The sequence below is a fragment of the Prionailurus viverrinus genome, chromosome D4, assembly GCF_022837055.1.
Source record: "Prionailurus viverrinus isolate Anna chromosome D4, UM_Priviv_1.0, whole genome shotgun sequence".
Classification (NCBI taxonomy): Eukaryota; Metazoa; Chordata; class Mammalia; order Carnivora; family Felidae; genus Prionailurus; species Prionailurus viverrinus.
This window is the reverse complement of record NC_062573.1, coordinates 28,913,357-28,931,615: the sequence shown is the minus strand read 5'-3', so window position 1 is coordinate 28,931,615 and position 18,259 is coordinate 28,913,357. Positions and strand designations below refer to the sequence as shown.

At 46.1% G+C, this 18,259-nt stretch overlaps 1 protein-coding gene across 2 annotated transcripts; it reads right to left on the bottom strand.

The window, feature by feature from the left end:
* Positions 1–170: 170 nt before the first annotated feature.
* Positions 171–14,658, bottom strand: ZBTB5 (zinc finger and BTB domain containing 5). 2 transcript variants are annotated; one of them, XM_047831165.1, is made up of 3 exons: positions 14,293–14,410; positions 13,087–13,361; positions 171–4,986 (listed from the first exon to the last, which is right to left on the bottom strand). In XM_047831165.1, the coding sequence occupies exon 3, from the start codon at positions 4,980–4,982 to the stop codon at positions 2,949–2,951; it is 2,034 nt and encodes a 677-aa protein (XP_047687121.1). In that variant the 5' UTR covers positions 4,983–4,986; positions 13,087–13,361; positions 14,293–14,410; the 3' UTR covers positions 171–2,948. The 2 variants fall into 2 exon arrangements, 1 of the variants encoding a protein (XP_047687121.1); XR_007146490.1 differs by lacking the exons at positions 13,087–13,361; positions 14,293–14,410 and adding an exon at positions 14,468–14,658 and having other exon boundaries at positions 176–1,243; positions 2,821–4,986.
* Positions 14,659–18,259: the final 3,601 nt, after the last annotated feature.

Genomic DNA, 18,259 nt, shown 5'->3' with positions numbered 1-18,259 from the left:
TTTTATTTTAAAATTAGTGTCAGCACCTTCACACTTTGCTCCCTTGGTCCATCTCCCCCCCCCCCCCCCCCCCCCCCCCCGCCATCCCCACCCCCAGGTGGATGCCCTTTTTCTGATCACCACCTTGCTTATTCCTCCTGAGGCCAGGCCCCCTGCATGGCCACAGCCCCGCTCCTGCTGAAGGAATCAGGTTCCGGCTCTTCCCCGCCAAGCCAAACTGGCACACGGAGCTTTCACCCTGGGAGGCAGGTAAGGGAGCGGCAGAAAGCACAGGATTAAGCAGGCTGGCTAAGAGGAGGACAGGGTGTGCGGAGAACAAAGCCTCACGCATGTCCTCGCCTCCAAGACGGACAGAGTGCAGGGAGCGCAGAGGGACTGAACTGAGGGGAGTGACCGATAATTGTGAGTGACCGCGTGAGGAGTGTTTGGTAGGAGGTTTGGGTTTTTTATTTAAAAAGTACCGGTCAAGGCAGCGTTAGCAGAGAAAGCCATACTACTTCCCTGTCTTGTGTCAACCTTAATAACCTAAGTGAAGAAAAAGAACACGTTTAGTTAGAGGCATGTATGTGACAAATTTTTTATTTCAAAATCTCAAAATTTGACCAGCATAGCACCACTGACAGGGGTGCCCTGAAAGAACTTTATGATTTGATCACCAGAAATGATTACGCCAGGCTGTAATTAAGGCTAACCAATCAAAATCCAGGTACCCAATACCAGTTATAATTCAGGTAGAAACTTCGGATCATAGGAACCCTGAGACTGGTTTTACAGGGAACCTCTGAATTATTTTCTAAGTTCTACAGCATGTATGAGGACACTGGCCCAAAAGCTTGCTTCTCACACATAGAAACCGACTAAGAGGTAGATGAGAGATTCCAGATTCCATCTAGCAGTGGAGAGACAGGGCTCCAGCCGCTGTGTCAGAGACAGGCCCTAAAGCAAAGTCCACTTAAGCCTGAGCTGAGGTGAGGGCGCAGCCTCCTGGCACCTCCTCCTCAAGCTGGAAGGGAAAGGAGGCTGGCACTGCTCTCCCCATTGCTACCGGTTCCTCTCCCTGGGCCTAGGTAGGGCCTCTCTTGTGCTCCACCTTGACCTACCTGCCTCCCAAGGTTAATGTCCTCACAAGACACCGGTCCCCACGTCAAGTAGAGGGGTAGATGTAGAGCCTCCTCACATCAAGACCGCTGACAAAAGCCACACACACGTGATCCCCTATCCTCCGACGGTCTCTTTCCCACATCTGGAAAGGAGAGGAATCACAGAAGTTTCTCTTTTGGCTTTTCTCCCTGGGGCTCAGTTCACAGGTCGATGCTGAGCCCGACTCTGAACGTTAGGATTTTATCCACAGACAGGTGTGTAACTGCACACGCTAGATTCAGGGGAGAAAACCCATGCCGATTGTTTCAGGCTACACGTACTTAGCTTGCTAAACAAAGGAAGGATTTCTCTCGATTATGCACAATGGTTTGGTGTCTCTAAAAGAGCTGTGTAAAAACTGAACTCCTGTTCGTGCATGAATTACACTGACTTCACGAGCTCTACAGAGGCACGTCCCCCTCGAGGCACAGAAGCCAGGGCTCGACCTAACACAGGTGCCAGCAGCAGCCCTGACAGCGCAGGAGGGGCTGGGAAAGCGAGGCCCTGGGGCCCAGAGAGCCCCCGGGCAGTGGCCCAGATGTCTCCTCAGTGTCCGGTGCTGCCTGGTGACTGCCAGGCTCTGGGCTGCCCAGCTCTCTTACAGAGTCTGGAAAAGAGTTATCTGGGAACACTGCTACGTTTGGATTTTAAACATTCAGTATTGGGTGGGGGAAACAACAGGAAAAGCTCAGGTCTACACTTTAAAACTACAGTATATAAAAGTAATAAAACCCACGGTGGAGGGGGTTAACATCATTTTTGGTTAGTCTGCAACAAAAACAGTAACGTAGGCCTGGGAAAGATGCCACACGAGGCAAGAGAGTGTGAAGAAGCGAAGCAGAGAATGGGCTTGTCGCTGGGTGAGATGTGTCAGGCTGGCCCGGCCCCCGAAGCCTGGATGGAGCGCAGGGTAAATGCGCCATGAAAGATCCCACAAAACAGGACTCCACACCATTAAAACAAAGACAAATACCAGCTCTTTTCTGACTTCCAAACATGGAACTGTAACATATGTGACACAAGTTGGTTAAGACCCCACTAAAACAGCACATACAGAAACAATACCTCACTTGTCACTCCCTACAAGTACATACTCCATTTACAGCTCTGCTTTGAAAAGCAGGAGAAATTGTTCAAACATCTATCCAGCAGTGATGTTTTCAAAAGTATGTACACCTAACGGTCCGGAGAACGCTCGCTCTGGACCCAGTGTCAGCACCATCAAAGTGCAGTGTCTGTGACTGCAAATGAGACGGAAATTTAAAATACAGTACTTTCTGAGGCCTAGGACTAGCTCATGATACACTTTAAAGCATTCGTGGCGGACAGGCGTGTCCTCAAGGGCCTTCCTTTCAGACAGGCACGAGATCGCCACTGGTTACACGTAAGTGCATTTTGCATCACCGTACAGATATATAATATTCCCCTCAGAGGATATAGGAAATTTAATTAAATGCTTCACAGAGTTTTACAAAAATTGCTAAAAAAATTTTTTTGCACTTCAATTCTTAATTTTTAAATGTGCCACTTTTCACACCATCAATTACAAACTACTTTCTGACTGAATTACTCAACCCTAAGGAAGAACTTGGTTTCAGGGACCACGTCCCTCTCCAAAAGTGTGCATTTCACTCGGAAATGCAGCAGCATACGTGCTACACGTACTCGCTCCCCACGTACCAGCCACAGGAATCTGCGGAGCCACTGGGCGGCCTGAAGCCTCCGCCCCGACGGCGTGAACCACCAACCAGAGGAGATGATGGCCTCGGTCCCGCAGCTGGCGTCGGCGTGATCTCAGGAGGTCGGGGTTAGAGCAAAGTGCTGGGCAGGTTGCTGCTCTGCCAGCGCAGGCAGGTGGTCTTTGAATGTTTATACAGGTGGCTGGACTGACTGAACCTCTTGCCGCACTTGAGGCAGGCGTAGGGTTTTTCACCTGTGTGAACACGGATGTGCTTCTTGCAATCTGTCAAGGTCAGAAAAGTCTTGCAGCAGATTTTGCAGGCGTACTTGCGAGCCCCCTCTACGACCAAGACGTTGTGCTCTGACAAGGCCTTCTTGCACTTTGACAGAACGTCAGCAGATGCCCTGGTCAGCTGCGGAGGGCCAGGCTGCGAAGGATGGCCGTTCTCAAACGAGGACGTGGCCGCATTCATCATTAGCTGGGAACCGGCAGAGTTTTCTGGGATCTGGGAGCTCCTGACAGAAGTTACAACCGGCATTTTGGGAGCTATGCGTCGGTAGTACGGAAAGTTACTGGCTCCTCCTCTTGGGGAGCCCATCATGACCCTGGAGAAGGAGGAGTGGAGGCCCAAACCGGACCTGGAAAAATCCATCCCAAACTGTTCTCCTCCTTGGTAGCCTGAAGTCTGCACACAGGGCAGGCCCATCACTTCCTGCATAGGCCTGACAAAGTGGGAGTCCGCAGGCTCACTGAATGGGTTCTCCACGTGAGAGCCAGGGGCCGAGGAGGGCCCGCCAGCAGGCCCAGCCTCTGGACTCAACAAATAAGGGGCCTCGCCCTCCAACCTGCAGTCACTGGTGGTGTTTGGGATGTTATCATCATTGTTCTGATTTGCACTAAAGTTACTTCCTCTGCTCTTGTTAAGAAAATTCGAGATGCTAAAAGTCGATTTATGTTCTAGGTTATTTGTGACTTCCAAAATATGGATGTCACCTACCCTGTCAGTGCTAGACTGGGGATCCGAGAAACTCCGATCGCTACTTTCAGGGCTGAGGTCTATCTTCTCGGCACTGACCACAACCCCTTCCACTTCCACAGATTCGCTGCCTTCTGCCTGTGAGGTCACGTCACTCACTTCATCCTGAGGCTCAGGAGAGCTCAGGGGCTCAGATTTAACCACCACTCTCATGTGTTCCTTGTCACCAAGGCCAACCTCAGGATTTTCACACTGAAAACCACTTTTCTCGGTCGCAGCTTCCTGCTCAAAACTGGTCTCCACCTGAGTTGCACGAGAGGCCATGGACAACTGGGCCATGTTGCTGGCACTGTTGTCAGACTGGCTGGGCACCTGGGCATCTTCTTGAGCACCGAAAGACTGGTCAAACATGATGGCACTATCTTCCTGGTTGTCGGTCATTCCGTCAGCCTTAGGGTTATCCACCATTTTCAGGGAGTCTGGTGAGAAGAACTCCTCCCGAGAATGGACCCCTGACGGCCCGTTCTCTGGCGTGACGTCAGCGATGGCGGCCTCCTCCATGGTGGGTCGGAGGCGCTGTCTGGCCCGCTCCTCTGCAGACTGCTTGCGTTTATGAAGGCGTCTTATGGGGAAGGGTGTCCGCTGGTCCAGGTTGCTGCGCATCGACGAGCTCAGGGGGGCTGGCTGCTCCTCGCCACTCTGGCTGGAATTGAGGGCCGAGCTCACGATGCTCAGCCCCAGCTGCTGCAGCATAAAGGAGCGCTGCATGCGGGCACTCTGCTCCTGGACGCGCTCACTGGGGGGAGACATGGGCAGCGTCCTTGTCGTTAAGTAATGTTTACATGCCTTAACGACAGAGTTCAAATGCAGGTGAGAGGCTGCCAATAAGACATCCATAACGTTGCTCTCCCCCAGCATGAGGGTGGAGGTGTACATCATGTCAATCAGTGCAGCAAAGGCCTCCGCTGTCACTACCTCGCTATCCAGCTGGATCATGTTCATGGTCTGATCTCCCTCTGCCACGGAGAACAGGGCTCGGAAATGCGTGCTGCATGCTGCCAGTACAGATCGGTGGGCTTTAAAATGTCTATTCCCCACTACAATGACACAGTCACAGAGCTGACCGTGAAGTCTCTGGTAGTTCAGTTGCTGGAAGATCTGTTCAAAGTGTCCAGGAAAATCCATGATCCTACAGAAAAAAAAAAAGAAAGAAAGAGTTAAGACTTAGAAAAGCTGAAATCAAAGTCAGAGCACAGAGGGTGTGATGAAAAGAGATGTGGATGGCCCAGCTTGGGCCTTTTAAAGCTTTTGATATTTCTGATCATGGGCACACAGACTAAAAACCTGTCCAATGAGGAGCAAATGCCCATTCAGCTAACGGTCCTGGACACATGTACACGTGGGACCAGCTACTGGCTATTTACAGGCTCCCCTTCACTCTTCATAGGACTGACCCTTGTAACACTTAGGACCCAGTGTGTAAGTGACGGAATATCTATCCCGCAGAAGTTAATTCGAATTCTGCATTCCCTAAGGACAAAGAATAAGCTCCCAAGAAATTCCAGTCTTTCAGCAATCTTAAGGAAGTCAAGGGGCAAATCGGTATGAGTGGGTAAGATTTCCAGCTATAGACAGTGATAGATCGCACACATGCATTTACCCCCACTCACTGCTGAAACCCCATTAAACGGACACTAAAGTTTTTGGATTTGCTGTTTAAATTTTTTTTTTTTTATTTTTGTTTATTCTTGAGAGAGACCGAGACAGAGAACAGGGGAGAGGCAGAGAGAGGGGGGAACACAGAATCTGAAGCAGGCCAGGCTCTGAGCTGTCAGCACAGAGCCCGACGCAGGGCTCAGATGCTTAACCAACTGAGCCACCCAGGCACCCATGGATTTGCTGTTTAAAAGGTATAAACCCACAAGGACAAGAAGAATGGGAAAGAAGTAGCAGTGGCATTTTGGAAGCTGGTAAGCAGAAAAATGAATGAGTGCTGACTCAACAAGCCCAGAGAGCTAAATCCTAAACTAGCAATGGACAAAACAACCTGACTTCTATATAAGCCCCCTACCTCCCCAAAGGCTCAGGAACCGGCTTCACGAGTGCCAGGGGAAGCAGACTGAAGCTGATGCCAAGACAGGAGGACTGGCTGGAAGTCTAGTCAATAAAAAAAATCATACACTGGAAGTTCTAGGGAGAACTTTTAGATGCTGAGCTTAGGGACCCACCCACCTCCTACCCTTGACTGTGCCAGGGAAGCAAAGAGGAAGGGTCTTTCTGTTTTTTACTTCTATAGCGACAGGCTGGTTGCTGATTTTTCTACCAAACATGACTATACATAAAGTGGGTTGAGATCATTTAAAAATAGGAAATGAGAGTGGAAAGAAAGCCAGAGCGCTCCTTAGTGATAATACAGGTACACTGGGCAACAAAGTGAGCCTGTCAACATAAGGGCACCCCAAGCCTATTTTATACTTCATGTTTTTTATAAAAACTAGTCACTTTAAGTAAGGCAATGTATAAAACAGATTGTATTTTCCAAGATGGCTGGCCACATGAAGCTCTCCCATCTTGCATGCTTTCTTACAATGTGACACTGACCCTCCTCTCATCAAGAGGTGGGGTCTGTGTTCACTCCCCCTGAAGCCAGGCAAGTCTATGACTATGGCAGAAATTACACTGTGTGACTTGTGAGCTGGGTCACAAGAGGCAACATAGCTTTCCCCTGTTCTTTCTGGCTTGCTCTTGGAACCCAGCCGCCATGCTGCGAAGAAGCCTAGCTAAAGTCTAGCTGGCGGTTGGCACCTGCTCCCACAGTGAGGATGCCTTCAAAGTGACTTCAGCCCCAGAGCTGAGCCCAGCCAATCTCTACAACTGTCAGAGATAATAAAATGATTTTTGTTGTTTCAAGCCAGTGAGTTTGCAGAGTGATTCGTTACATGGCAACAAATAACTGGAACAATGTGAAACTTGTTAACATCTCACAAATCAACATGCAAATCCTAGCTCAAGAAACAACTTTTTTTTTTTTTTTTTTTTTTTTTTTTTTTTTGTCTGCCTACTTTGGGGGAAATCACTTTTTCATCCATTCTTAGTGCATATGGTGCAGATCAGACTGCCCTAAACCTCTGAGTTCCAAGAGTGGACAGATAATCCAGGGAGATCTGGCCACTCCCCATGACTTACAGGTATGTGACTCAAGCCATGCCAATTAGAGTCTGCCCTGGCATTCTCTGAACTCAGCTTGCAAGTCATAAGGTAGATGTAAGTCTAGCACTGATGGTGGCCATTTTTGCCTGTCTGAGAAGGAAGCCAACACCAAAAACAATGTCCTGATCACATTAAGACCCTGGGAACCAGCCGTGACTGTAGGGGGCATCACCCTAGGGCTTCCTACTTCGTAAGCCAATGAATTCCCCCTCTATCTTAGCCTAGTTTACGTTGGATCTGTCACATAGTTAAACATGAGGTTTAAATCATAATTTCAAAAAACCTAAATAACATGGCTATCTGAAAACATTCTTGGATCTAGAAGGGGTATTTTAAAAATTCAGTCTGGGAGACATAAAAGTTGTTACTCTCAGCTCTGATAGAAGAGAATCATGAATCAAGATCATGGTTATTCAAAGCTCTCAAGCAGCTCTAGCAAACTCAAGAGGCCCAGTGTGAAAGTGACAAAAAGAGCTCATGCTGAGAAGGTAAGCGTTTTAGCAAAAGCTGACTGTCTGAAGCCTTGAAACCAAGGAAAACAGCTTCAGATCTCTAAAAGATTTTAAAATGTGACAATATGAGTCTATATAGTTGGAGGAGATACAGCAAGTGATCTACCAATTTGTAACTGACTCAGAGCAAGCATACAGCACGGTATTTGTTATCTGCAGGAACAGATTTTTAGTAATTTCCAAACTAAATATCATTAAGAAAATACACTTCCACCACTGCTTGTTACATTAACATGAATAGTCAAGAGCTGACTGTTTTCTCAATAGATTTACTTTCCTAATAATGCTTTACTTAGACTAATAAAAAAGTTCATTTGTGTTCTAGGAGAACAAACCCATTAATAGCACATTTTAAACTATTTGACTTCTGTATTGACCTACCTGCATGCTTTTCAATAATATACTTAGTTCATAAAGCAAAGTACACCCACACTCAGATATCATCTGCCACCCTATCAAGGGACCTGCTGCCTGTGCGCCAGGCAGGACCTGCACACAAGTTGCCACCTGCAGGAAGTGTCTTGACATTCTAAGGAATTCTTAACCGTTCAATATCCCTAATCTGGAAAAATAACGAAACAGAACTTGTCCTCCACTTTTAAAGACGATACAGACAAAAATAAATGTAAGAGAATAAAACTAGGCAAGGTCCCAGACAAGCGGTCTAGGATTTTTGACAGGGCTCCAAGTCCTGGCGTCCTAGAACATTCAGCCCGCTTCTACTTGATTTGACTAAGTGGAAGTAGGGAAAGACTAGGGACCAGGTGGGCACACAGGTGCCCAGGGTTAACCCCAGAACCCAATCTGTCATCAGGACTGATTTCATAATCTGTTTCTGCTCTTTCGGGGCTGGCTTGGGAACTGGACAGGTCAGGTCTATTAAAAAGCGCATCTATCAATGACCAAAAGTGAGCATGACTGGGGAACTCAAGCTAAAGCCAGAGCCCTCACCATCTTACCCTACCCCCCAGCTCTCCCTGCTCTGCCACCTTGTTTTCCAGTTCACAGTTCCTGGGGATTAGCTGACCTAGAACTTCATGATTCCGTTTGAGTAAGAAAAGGTATTCATGCCCTACTTACATGCCTAGCACAAACTCAAAATGCTCTTTCTACTAAGACAGCTTTTTGAGGGCAGGGACTGCATTTTCTCCCTCCCAAAGTGCCTGATGTACAGCACCATAAATTATCTTTTGAATGAGCTCTGACTGTATATAGATAAAATATAACACTGTATTACCCAACAGCCATTTTCCTGAGAGTCTGGTCTCTAAAATCAGCCAAAAACCAGAAAGTCTCAGAATATCCAAAATAAAGATCAAAGCCTGTGTATGAAAGATTTCCTCATAGGAAAGTCCCTCAAGAGCTCACATACATAGTCTTTTGTTTTAAATAAGCAAAATTCAAGTTTTTCTAGTTTCCTGATGATTGAAGACGAGCAACAGCAATTCTAGAATGAGGGCAAGCGGCGGCTGCACATTGACAGCTGCAAAAAAAGACAGCTGACCCACTAAGGGACAAAAGAGGTCCGGCAACTTGGAGACATGTCCTTGAGGGGCTATACAACCTGAGATCACAATAGCCTGTGAAGGCACTTGTGTATTTGGTATACAGATTCATTCATCCAGTGTTTTGAAGTGCTTGCTTCGTTCAAGGTTAAGTGCTGTGGAGATCTGTATGGCACAGTCCTAACTGTCAAAGGTGCTTGGTGGAAACAAGACATATACAAATAACCATATAACAAAGTGGAAAGCATTAAGTGCCACCAGAGAGATAACTGTGCTTGGTAATTCAGAGAAGGCAAAGGTTATTTCCAGCTTCTTGGTGGCCCTGACAACAGAGCTAGGCACAGGTCTGCATTTGGATAAAATGAGATGTAAAATGCATTCCAGATGGAGGTAAAAGTGGGAGAGGTTTGAGGTGGGGGGGAAGCAGGGTATCTATTCTGGCTGGAGAGTAAGTAGGTAAGGCTAGTATGGCAGGTATTAGATCGTGAATGCTCAAAACTGATGTTAATGATCACCACACATGGTCCGAAAAGTTAAAAAAGAGGCATACGATTTTGAACCAAAGACTATCATCACTTTTCAGGTGACTTCTGTAAGTCTGTATATTATACAGTTTTTTTCTTTTCTTTCTTCTTCTTCTTTTTTTTTTTTTTTTTCTTTTTTTGAGAGAGAGAATCTTAAGCAGGCTCCATGCCCAGAGAGGAGCCCAGACATGGACCCTGAGATCATGACCTGAGCTGAAATCAAGAGTCAGATGCTCAACTGAGCCAGCCAGGCACCCAAAAATATTTTAATTGTTTTTTAAAGCTTGAGCACAGTACCAGTCAGGGTTCTTGGTTGTAGCGACAGAAACTGTTTCTAGCTAACCTAAGCATAAAAGTAAGCTGCTGAAAGAGTTGATGGGAAGGCTGGACACCTGAGCTGGAACTGGGCAGCAGGAACAATCTGGCCAGAATGCTGTGTGTGCGCTGAACGCGGCCACTACTACAAAATGCAGGCTCTCAGGGGACTGGATCTCCCCTTGCCTTCATTATTGTTAGTTTCAATTCTTGAACACACGTCTTTTTAAATATTATGTGAGATGAAATGAAAAGTACACTTGAAGTCATTGTGCTGCGTACTGCCACGCAATGTTGTCTCAAGGAAAAATACTCGTGCCACTTTTGAATTGTAAGCTGAACTAATTGCTTTTTTCATGGAACACCATTATAACTTGGGAGAACAATGACTGACAAACTGTGGTTCTCAGACTTGAGTATTTGCCACTCATTCTCTTGAAAATGAATGAAATGAGCCTGTCATTTCAAGGAAATCAGTATTTATTGCCTATGATAAAATTTGAGCTTTCAGGTAAAAATTAGAATTTTGGAAAATTTGTATTGGTCACCATGAGTTTGACGGCTTCTCAGTGCTCAAACCCAATGAGATCATTGGTGATACTAATGGAATGTGATTTTTTTTAATATTGTATACTAAATGTAACAATATTTGGAAGATCTGCATAACTCAGTGAATCAGTGTTTCCCAAATGACCAATGTTATAAACTGTGATGTTAAAAAATAAGATATGGATAAAGAAATGGTTCACAGTGCAAGACACAAACTAATGTATTTCAGTGTAACAGAATATGAAGTTTGTTGATACAGTTTCAGATGACACATTGCAACTAACCAACCACTTAAGAAAATACCATTTGCTGAGTTTTGTTATAGTATCAGAAAAGACTATCCAAAGTTATCTGAAAAAGCTACTAAAATACTCCTCTCTTTTCCAAATACATATCTGTGACGCTGGATTTTTCTTGGTATACTTTAATCAAGATGATATCACAACAGGGGTGCTTGGGTGGCTCAGTCAGTTAAACATCTGACTTTGGCTCAGGTCATCATTTCATGGTTCGTGAGTTTGAGCACCGCGTTGGGCTCTGTGCTGACAACTCAGAGCCTGGAGCCTGCTTCAGATTCTGTGTCTCCCTCTCTTTCTGCCCCTCCCCCACTCATGTTCTGTCTGTCTCTCTCAAAAATAAATAAACATTAAAACATTAAAAAAAATTTTTTTTAATGTTTTCATTTATTTTTGAGACAGGGAGAGACAGAGCATGAGCGGGGGAGGAGTAGAGAGAGAGGGAGACACAGAATCTGAAGCAGGCTCCAGGCTCTGAGCTGTCAGCACAGAACCCGACCCAGGGCTTGGACTCATGGAGTATGCAATCATGACCTGAGCTGAAGTCGGACGCTCAACTGACTGAGCCACCCAGGCGCCCCCAAATTTTTTTTAAAAAAGAGTGTATGTATCATAACAAATTGAATACAAAAGCAGGAATGAGAATACACCTGTGTTTTTTAAAGTAGACATTAAAGAGATTACAAAAAAATGTATATCAATACCACCCTGGTGCCCACAACTTGGTTTGAAATACCATTGTCTAGGGGCACCTGGGTAGCTCAGTCAGTTGAGCGTCCAGCTTTGGCCCAGGTCATGATCTCGCAGCTCGTGAGTTCAAGCTCCGCGTCAGGCTCCGTGCTGAGAGCTCGGAGCCTGGAGCCTGCTTCAGATTCTGTGTCTCCCTCTCTCTCTGCCCTTCCCCTGCTCATGGTCTCTCTCTCTCTCTCTCTCTCTCTCTCTCTCTCTCTCACACACACACACACACACACACACACACACACAAATAAACATTTAAAAAAATTTCAAATACCATTTTCTAACAAAAGGAACTAGTGCTCTTTGGAGAAATGGCTGATTCTAGGACTGAGGCAGAAAATACACAGGCCTGCAGTATCTTACAGTGTCAGAAAGTAAGGAAATGCTTCAAACAAACAAACACGATAATAATGTATGTGAATGGGATGCAGGACCAACAGGAGAAAGAACTCCCAAAGGCCAAAGGTGGAACAATTTAGCAAAAAGATAAAACAGTACTGGACTATACCCCAAAGTATACAATAAATATCCATAGGTCCATACTGATATACACAAACACATAAATACTGGGGAGAAGAGTCAAATCTCCTGTGCAGAAGAATTCCAAATAGTTTATGTAAATTCTCGACCCTCAAAGAGATGGAGGGGTGGAGCCCCTTGATGTGAGCTGTGCATGGTGACTTCCTTCCAGGGCACAGGACAGCATGCCTATTTTCTTACAATGAAGTCAGTACTCCCACACAATTCCTAATATGTTTGAGCTGCCCGGAAGATAAATCAAAGCCTTTAGCAAATATCTGTATAACTAATCAAATGAAAGGCACCCCCCACAACTGGACCCTGAGATCAAACGTCACTTCTCAGTGATGAAAATGCTGTAAACAACTCTAAGGGCAGCAGTTTGCTCAAACAGCTGGTCTTCTAGCATATGAGAAGTTCGCTTCATACTTAGACAAAAGGTGCAGTGTCATGTCCCATTCCGTCCCACCTGCTACACTAGCAAAATCTGGCTCTGGTAGACAATGTCCACATTTGAGAAATGGTAAGTACAGCAAAAGAAAAACCTACGCTTCAAACTGACAGAGGAGAACAGCATTGACTCAAATATCTTAAATTTATCTTTTCCCTTTCTAAGGAAAAGATGAGGCAGATTCAAGATTCTGTGTCAGCCCTACAGCAAACTTTGTCATATCTCACTGTACAGAAGATATTTTTAAGTCTTACCCACACTGAAGAACTCCAGTATAATTCATACTCAGTACTTTTAATATTAAAACATTTGCATGCATTTTGTATCAAAGTGGTTTTTAAAAATGACTTCAACTTCTCGTGACAGTCTTACAACAAAGTCTCTTTTGAGAGCACTGACCTCTAAATTTAGGAAACACCCTACTCTAAGATGTTTTTCTTCCAAATGTTATCACGTTCAGAATTTTGCTAGAAATACCTCAATTAACCAGAATAGAGCTTGCCAGCATCCCCAGCTAACTATGTCTTAACACAATTTGTAGGAGAAAAAAGGCAAATCAAAAAAAAAAAAAAAAAAAAACAAGTTGATTTCAGAACTCTTAAAAAGTCCTGGTTCATTTATTCAGTAAAACGCACGGGCCCAGAATAGGTCCCCAACCAGTTAGTCTTACCTGGCAGGTCACCAAGCTGTCAGTGGTGGCCAGGCCAGTCTTCCCAAGTTTGCTAAGATTTCCAGTGAGGGTTAGAGCAACAGTGGGAAGCCTTCCTTTGGTTTAGTGGCTGTTACTTAACATTCTTTCCTCTTTCTCCACCTGGTCTCTTCCCTCCACCTCTGCTCTTTTGGCTTGAGGCCAACCACCCTCTCTGTGGAAATCTTAAGACTTTGGCAAATGACGAGCAAATTCTCCAGAAGACTACTAGGCGTCCAGCACACCTTTTTAATTATCTAAGGCACAACAGCCCATACAAGGATAACAAATCATCAATGATTAAGGCACGGCATCCTCTACAGATCCCAATGTAAGTAACATCTTCTACTTACTATAACTGAAAAGTATATTAACATATTTTGCAAGAAGTTTTGTTTCAATTCTCGAAGGTGAGGGGTTTCTTCTATTCATTCAAATTACCCAGAACCCGAGCCTTTTACTTAGTAATCAAGGCTTTACTGTTTTTTTTCCCTAAAAAAATTTCCTCCTAATAAATATTTAGGATTTGTCTCCTACAAAGGACTTAGCTTCTTACAGTACCCTCCACCAGGCCAGAATGCGGGCTGACTTTTTTTTTTCTTTTTGTAAGGTAAAAACCTAACTCTCCACCCCTCCTTAATTCACTGCCTGATGTTAGCATTTATGTACGAAGCTGTCCTCCAAACAAGGGGAAGAGGGGCAACAGCAGTTCTTACCACTGCACCGCCCCCCCACCCCCACCTCCACAGCTCCCAACATGAAGCCTGGAAGTAATGGGTATTCAGTAAATGCCCATAATCAGTTTAGTCCTTCGATAACCAGCGGGGACATTCCAAAAGACTAGCTCCACCCCTCCAGGGTCAACCGCCGGTCCCCGATTCCAGAACGCCTTGGCCTTGCTCTGGTGAAAGGAAACCTCGACGCTCACAGACCCAGGAAGGGGGCATCGAAGCCACCCGACCCCAACCCGTAGGGCGGCAGATCCTCTGCTAACCCGCCAGGCTATAGGTCCTAGGCCTTTCCCACCCCATCCCAGTAACCAACGTCGCCTGCCCGCAGAGTCGTGGGGGCAAGAGCCCCCGCCCCACCCGGCAGACAGACAGCCTGGCGTCGGGACCTGGGGGACGCCTGCGCAGAAGGACCCGCCTCCCACCCGCCTGGCCCCTCCGCTCCGGAGGGTAACAATACCCCTTCAGAAAGACGGGCAGGGTAGGCGGGGGTCACCGGTACGCGTCTGCGCGCGCCCCGACGCCTAGGCTCGAGCGGACTCGCGCCGACAGCCTAGCCCTCCAGGAGCTCAACGGTCTCCACGTGAGCGCGCCCGCGAGCCCCACCACCGCTGGTGCTGACAGGGTCGCCTCACCTGAGCCGGGCTCCGCCCCCCTGCTCGCTGGAGGAGGCGGTGACCCTTCTCCGATCCGACCTGACAGTGTCGGAGGAGGCGGGAACGTCCAGCCCGGCGTCTCCGCGATGGGATTTCCTCCCCCTTCCGCCCACCCCGCCTCTCGTCCCCCAGCTCCTTCAGTCCTTTCGCCGCCGCACTCTGAGAACACCACGGCAGCGGTGGACAGTAAACGGAAGTGACGCCCGCGAGGGAGCCTACTCTGCTCCATTCCTCCTCCCTCCGACCGAGCTTCAGCCAATCAGAATGGGAGGGGGCGGGGCCGGAGCAGAAGTGCAGCCAGCCGGCGCGCGGAATCCGAAGGAATTTACTCGGCCCCCCCGGAACACCGACCAATCGACGGCCCCAGGAGCTCGCTGTGTTTACTACCGACTGAATCCGTGAACGCTGGTGACCAATCACCATTTTCCTTACAACACGTAAAACTGTTATCAAACGCCTTTTAAGGCGGGATTTAGCACTAAGGGGCTCTAGGTTTGGACTGTAGAAAAGAGACTTTGTGCTGCAGCCAATCGAGAGCCGCTGTGGTGGAGGTGAGCGGGTTTTCCGCCTAATTGTGCCAATCACAGTCGCGGCTCTCTGAGGTCTGCGCGAGCTACCGGGCGAGCCCGCCGGGACGGTGTCCCACCATTGGCTGGACCCGAAGAATTTCTCCGCTCTCGCTGCGGCGCGCCGTTCCGTGACCCCCGGCTCTCTCTCCGCAGAGAGTGCTCTTCCCGGAGCTCACACACACACACGCAGCGGTCCGGAGGTTGACTTCCCATCTTGTAGACTTGGGGAAAAATAAAATAACATTCCAAGAGTCTGTGTGGGTTGAATGAAGCCAAATCCAGGCTAAAAACGCTGCATACCAAAAATACTGTCTGTCCGACAGCAGTTGGGTGCGGTGCGGCCCCACGTCCAGTCCCGGCGGCGGCGTCTCCTAGTGCGGGCGCCCGAGGAGTCCGGCAGGGGTCCCGGGCCCGACTCGCCCTTCGCGCTGCCGTACTCAGTGCTGTAGGTCGCATCAGCCTGCCGCCGCCAGAACCCACGTGGAAGGCTCGCGGGTGTACGTGAGACGCTGTCAGAAAAGAGCAGGCTCCGGGGCGGATCCCGAGCTCCCAGGTGCACGCTCGGATGGAGAACCGAGCGGCCTCCCGGAGGCACCGGGCCCTGGGCTGGAAGGAAGCCTTCCTTCTCGGGTGAAGAGGAGACCAGCGAGCCCGTGAGGGGCCTTCCGGCGGGAGCTGTCCAGGAGCTCTGCGTAGCTCCGGAGACCAAGGCAGGCAGGGGATCGCCGCTGGGTTTTTGGGGTGGGGTAGGGAGAGATCTAAAATGGAACACCCCACTTCTTCAGAACTTAATACCCAAATATCATTACAGCCGATCCATCCATTCCGACGTTACAGGTTGGAAAAGTTGCCCTTTGGATTTATTTCTTTAAGGCCTCAATGAAATCTGATGGTAAATTCTGTTCAGATTACCTGACATTTTGTAGCCCTTACACATATTTAACTGCAGATTCGGCGGTAAAACTGTATATATGGAATTCTGACGATAATCTAGGCAATGTGAGAGTTCCTTTCATATACATGATCCTTACAAAAATGTTGTGAGCTAGGTATCTCAGATTTACAAACTGGGGAAAAGTTTAAAAGATTTATATATTCATTACTTACGAAAGTGTGAAAAGGCCCCTTCCTATATTGTTGGTGGGAATATCATTGATGCTCTTTTTGAAGATAACTCAGTAGTATCTCTCAAAATTTTAAATATGCATTCATTCCCTTTTAGCTGGCACTTCTTTCTAGAAATGATTCTGAAATACACAAAGTTGGAAATATATATGAGGTTTTTGATTACAAATTTGTTAGTAGAAGAAAAAAAGGAAACAATCTGAATGTGCATCTACAGAGGATTCCAAAAAATTGATGTGTATATATTACTGTTCCTTTATCTCTGATCCCAATACATATAAAACAAAATTAATAAAAACCTGCATGTGGAGGTACAGGAAAGCTTGTAAATGTATGGCTAAGTATCAAAGGATACTATCAAACTGTTCACAGTAGTTACTTAAGTAAATGGAGTAGGTGATAAGGAAATGTTTTAAGAGGGCCTTCTTGATTTTTAGTCTGTATATACTTATGTGTTAATTTAACTTTTATGATAAGTTTTATTATTTTAATAGCACTTATGAAAACCAGGAGTTTTAGTTATGGTTTTTAAAATCATTGACAACATTCTTCCTAAATTAAGATGTAAATTTCCCAATAAGATTCCTTGTGAAACTAGACATTTGATTCTAAGACTCACAAGGGAAGATAATATTGCAAGATTAGCCAGGAAAACTCTGGGAAACAATTATAAGGCAGCCATAGCCCTAACAATTACTAATGTATTTCATAATGCTTTATTGTGTAAGAAAAAAATTTGGAGAGAGGATTTGGGGAAGATGGCAGAGAAGGGAGCACCAAGAATCTGTCTTCTCACCCAGACAATAATTGCACTGGCAGAATCTGACTGGTGCAACTGTTTTGGAACTAAAGTCTATTGAAGGCTTGCAACCTCTAGAGGAAGGCTTGGATCGTAAATTGCAGTAAATTTTGGTCAGTTTTAGCTCTTAGCACAGTAGAAGCTACCCATCCCTCACTCCTCAGCCACGTGGCAGGCAGCTGTGCACTGGTTCCTGGAGCCCCTTCTACCAGCTTATGGGGGCCAGGATGGGCAAAAATGGACTCTGTCCTCCAAATATATTTGGGATTGCTGACTGCTGCTTTTGATTACATAGGTGCAGATGAAGAGACAGGCACCTGTTGTTGCCGCATAACACCCCCCCTTCCCCCATTGTTGCAAGTCTTTTCTCCTCCAGCAGAAGCAACTTACTGAGGATTTGAAGCAAAAACTGACAGAATTGGAGGGAGAAACAGTTTTACCATAGTAGTTGGAGACTACAATATCCCATTCTCAATAATGGAGAGAACAACCAGACAGAAATCAAGAAATAGAGGAATTAACACAATGAACCAACCAGATCTAATAGACATGTCCAGAACACTGTACTCAACAAAAACAGCACACATTCTTCTCAAGTGCACTTGGGACATTTTCCAGTGTAGACTGTGTGTTAGACCAGATAAGTCTCAGTAAATTTTAAAAGATATATATTATACAAAGTATCTTCTCTGACCACAATGAGATGAAGTTAGAAATCAATAACAAGTAAAACTGGAAAATTTTAAATTTTTTGGAAATTAAACAATGTACTCTTAAGTAACCAATGGATCAAATTAGAAATTGTAAAGGAAATTAGAAAATACTTAAACGTGAATGAAAATGAAAACAGATCAAAACCTTTGCGACACAGGAAAAACAGTGCTAAGAGGAATATTTATAGCTAAAAATGCTTACATTAAAAAACAAGGGGCACCTGGGTGGCTCAGTCGGTTAAGCATCCGACTTCGGCTCAGGTCATGATCTCACAGTTTGTGAGTTCGAGCCCCATGTCAGGCTCTGTGCTGACAGCTCAGAGCCTGTAGCCTGCTTCAGATTCTGTGTCTCCCCCCTCTCTGCTCCTCCCCTGCTCATGCTCTGTCTCTCTGTCTCTCAAAAAATAAACGTTAAAAAAAACAAAGATTTCAAATTAACAAACTAACTTTAGAACTTAATAACTAGAAAGAATAAATTCAAAACTGCTGAAGGAAAAAACTAATAAAAGGGTAGAGCAGAGATAAATGAAACAGAGAATAGAAAACAATAGGGAAATTAACAAAA

Excerpts from the sequence above, each read along its gene's own strand:
- ZBTB5 (XM_047831165.1), bottom strand. The coding sequence starts at position 4,982 with ATGGATTTTCCTGGACACTTTGAACAGATCTTCCAGCAACTGAACTAC.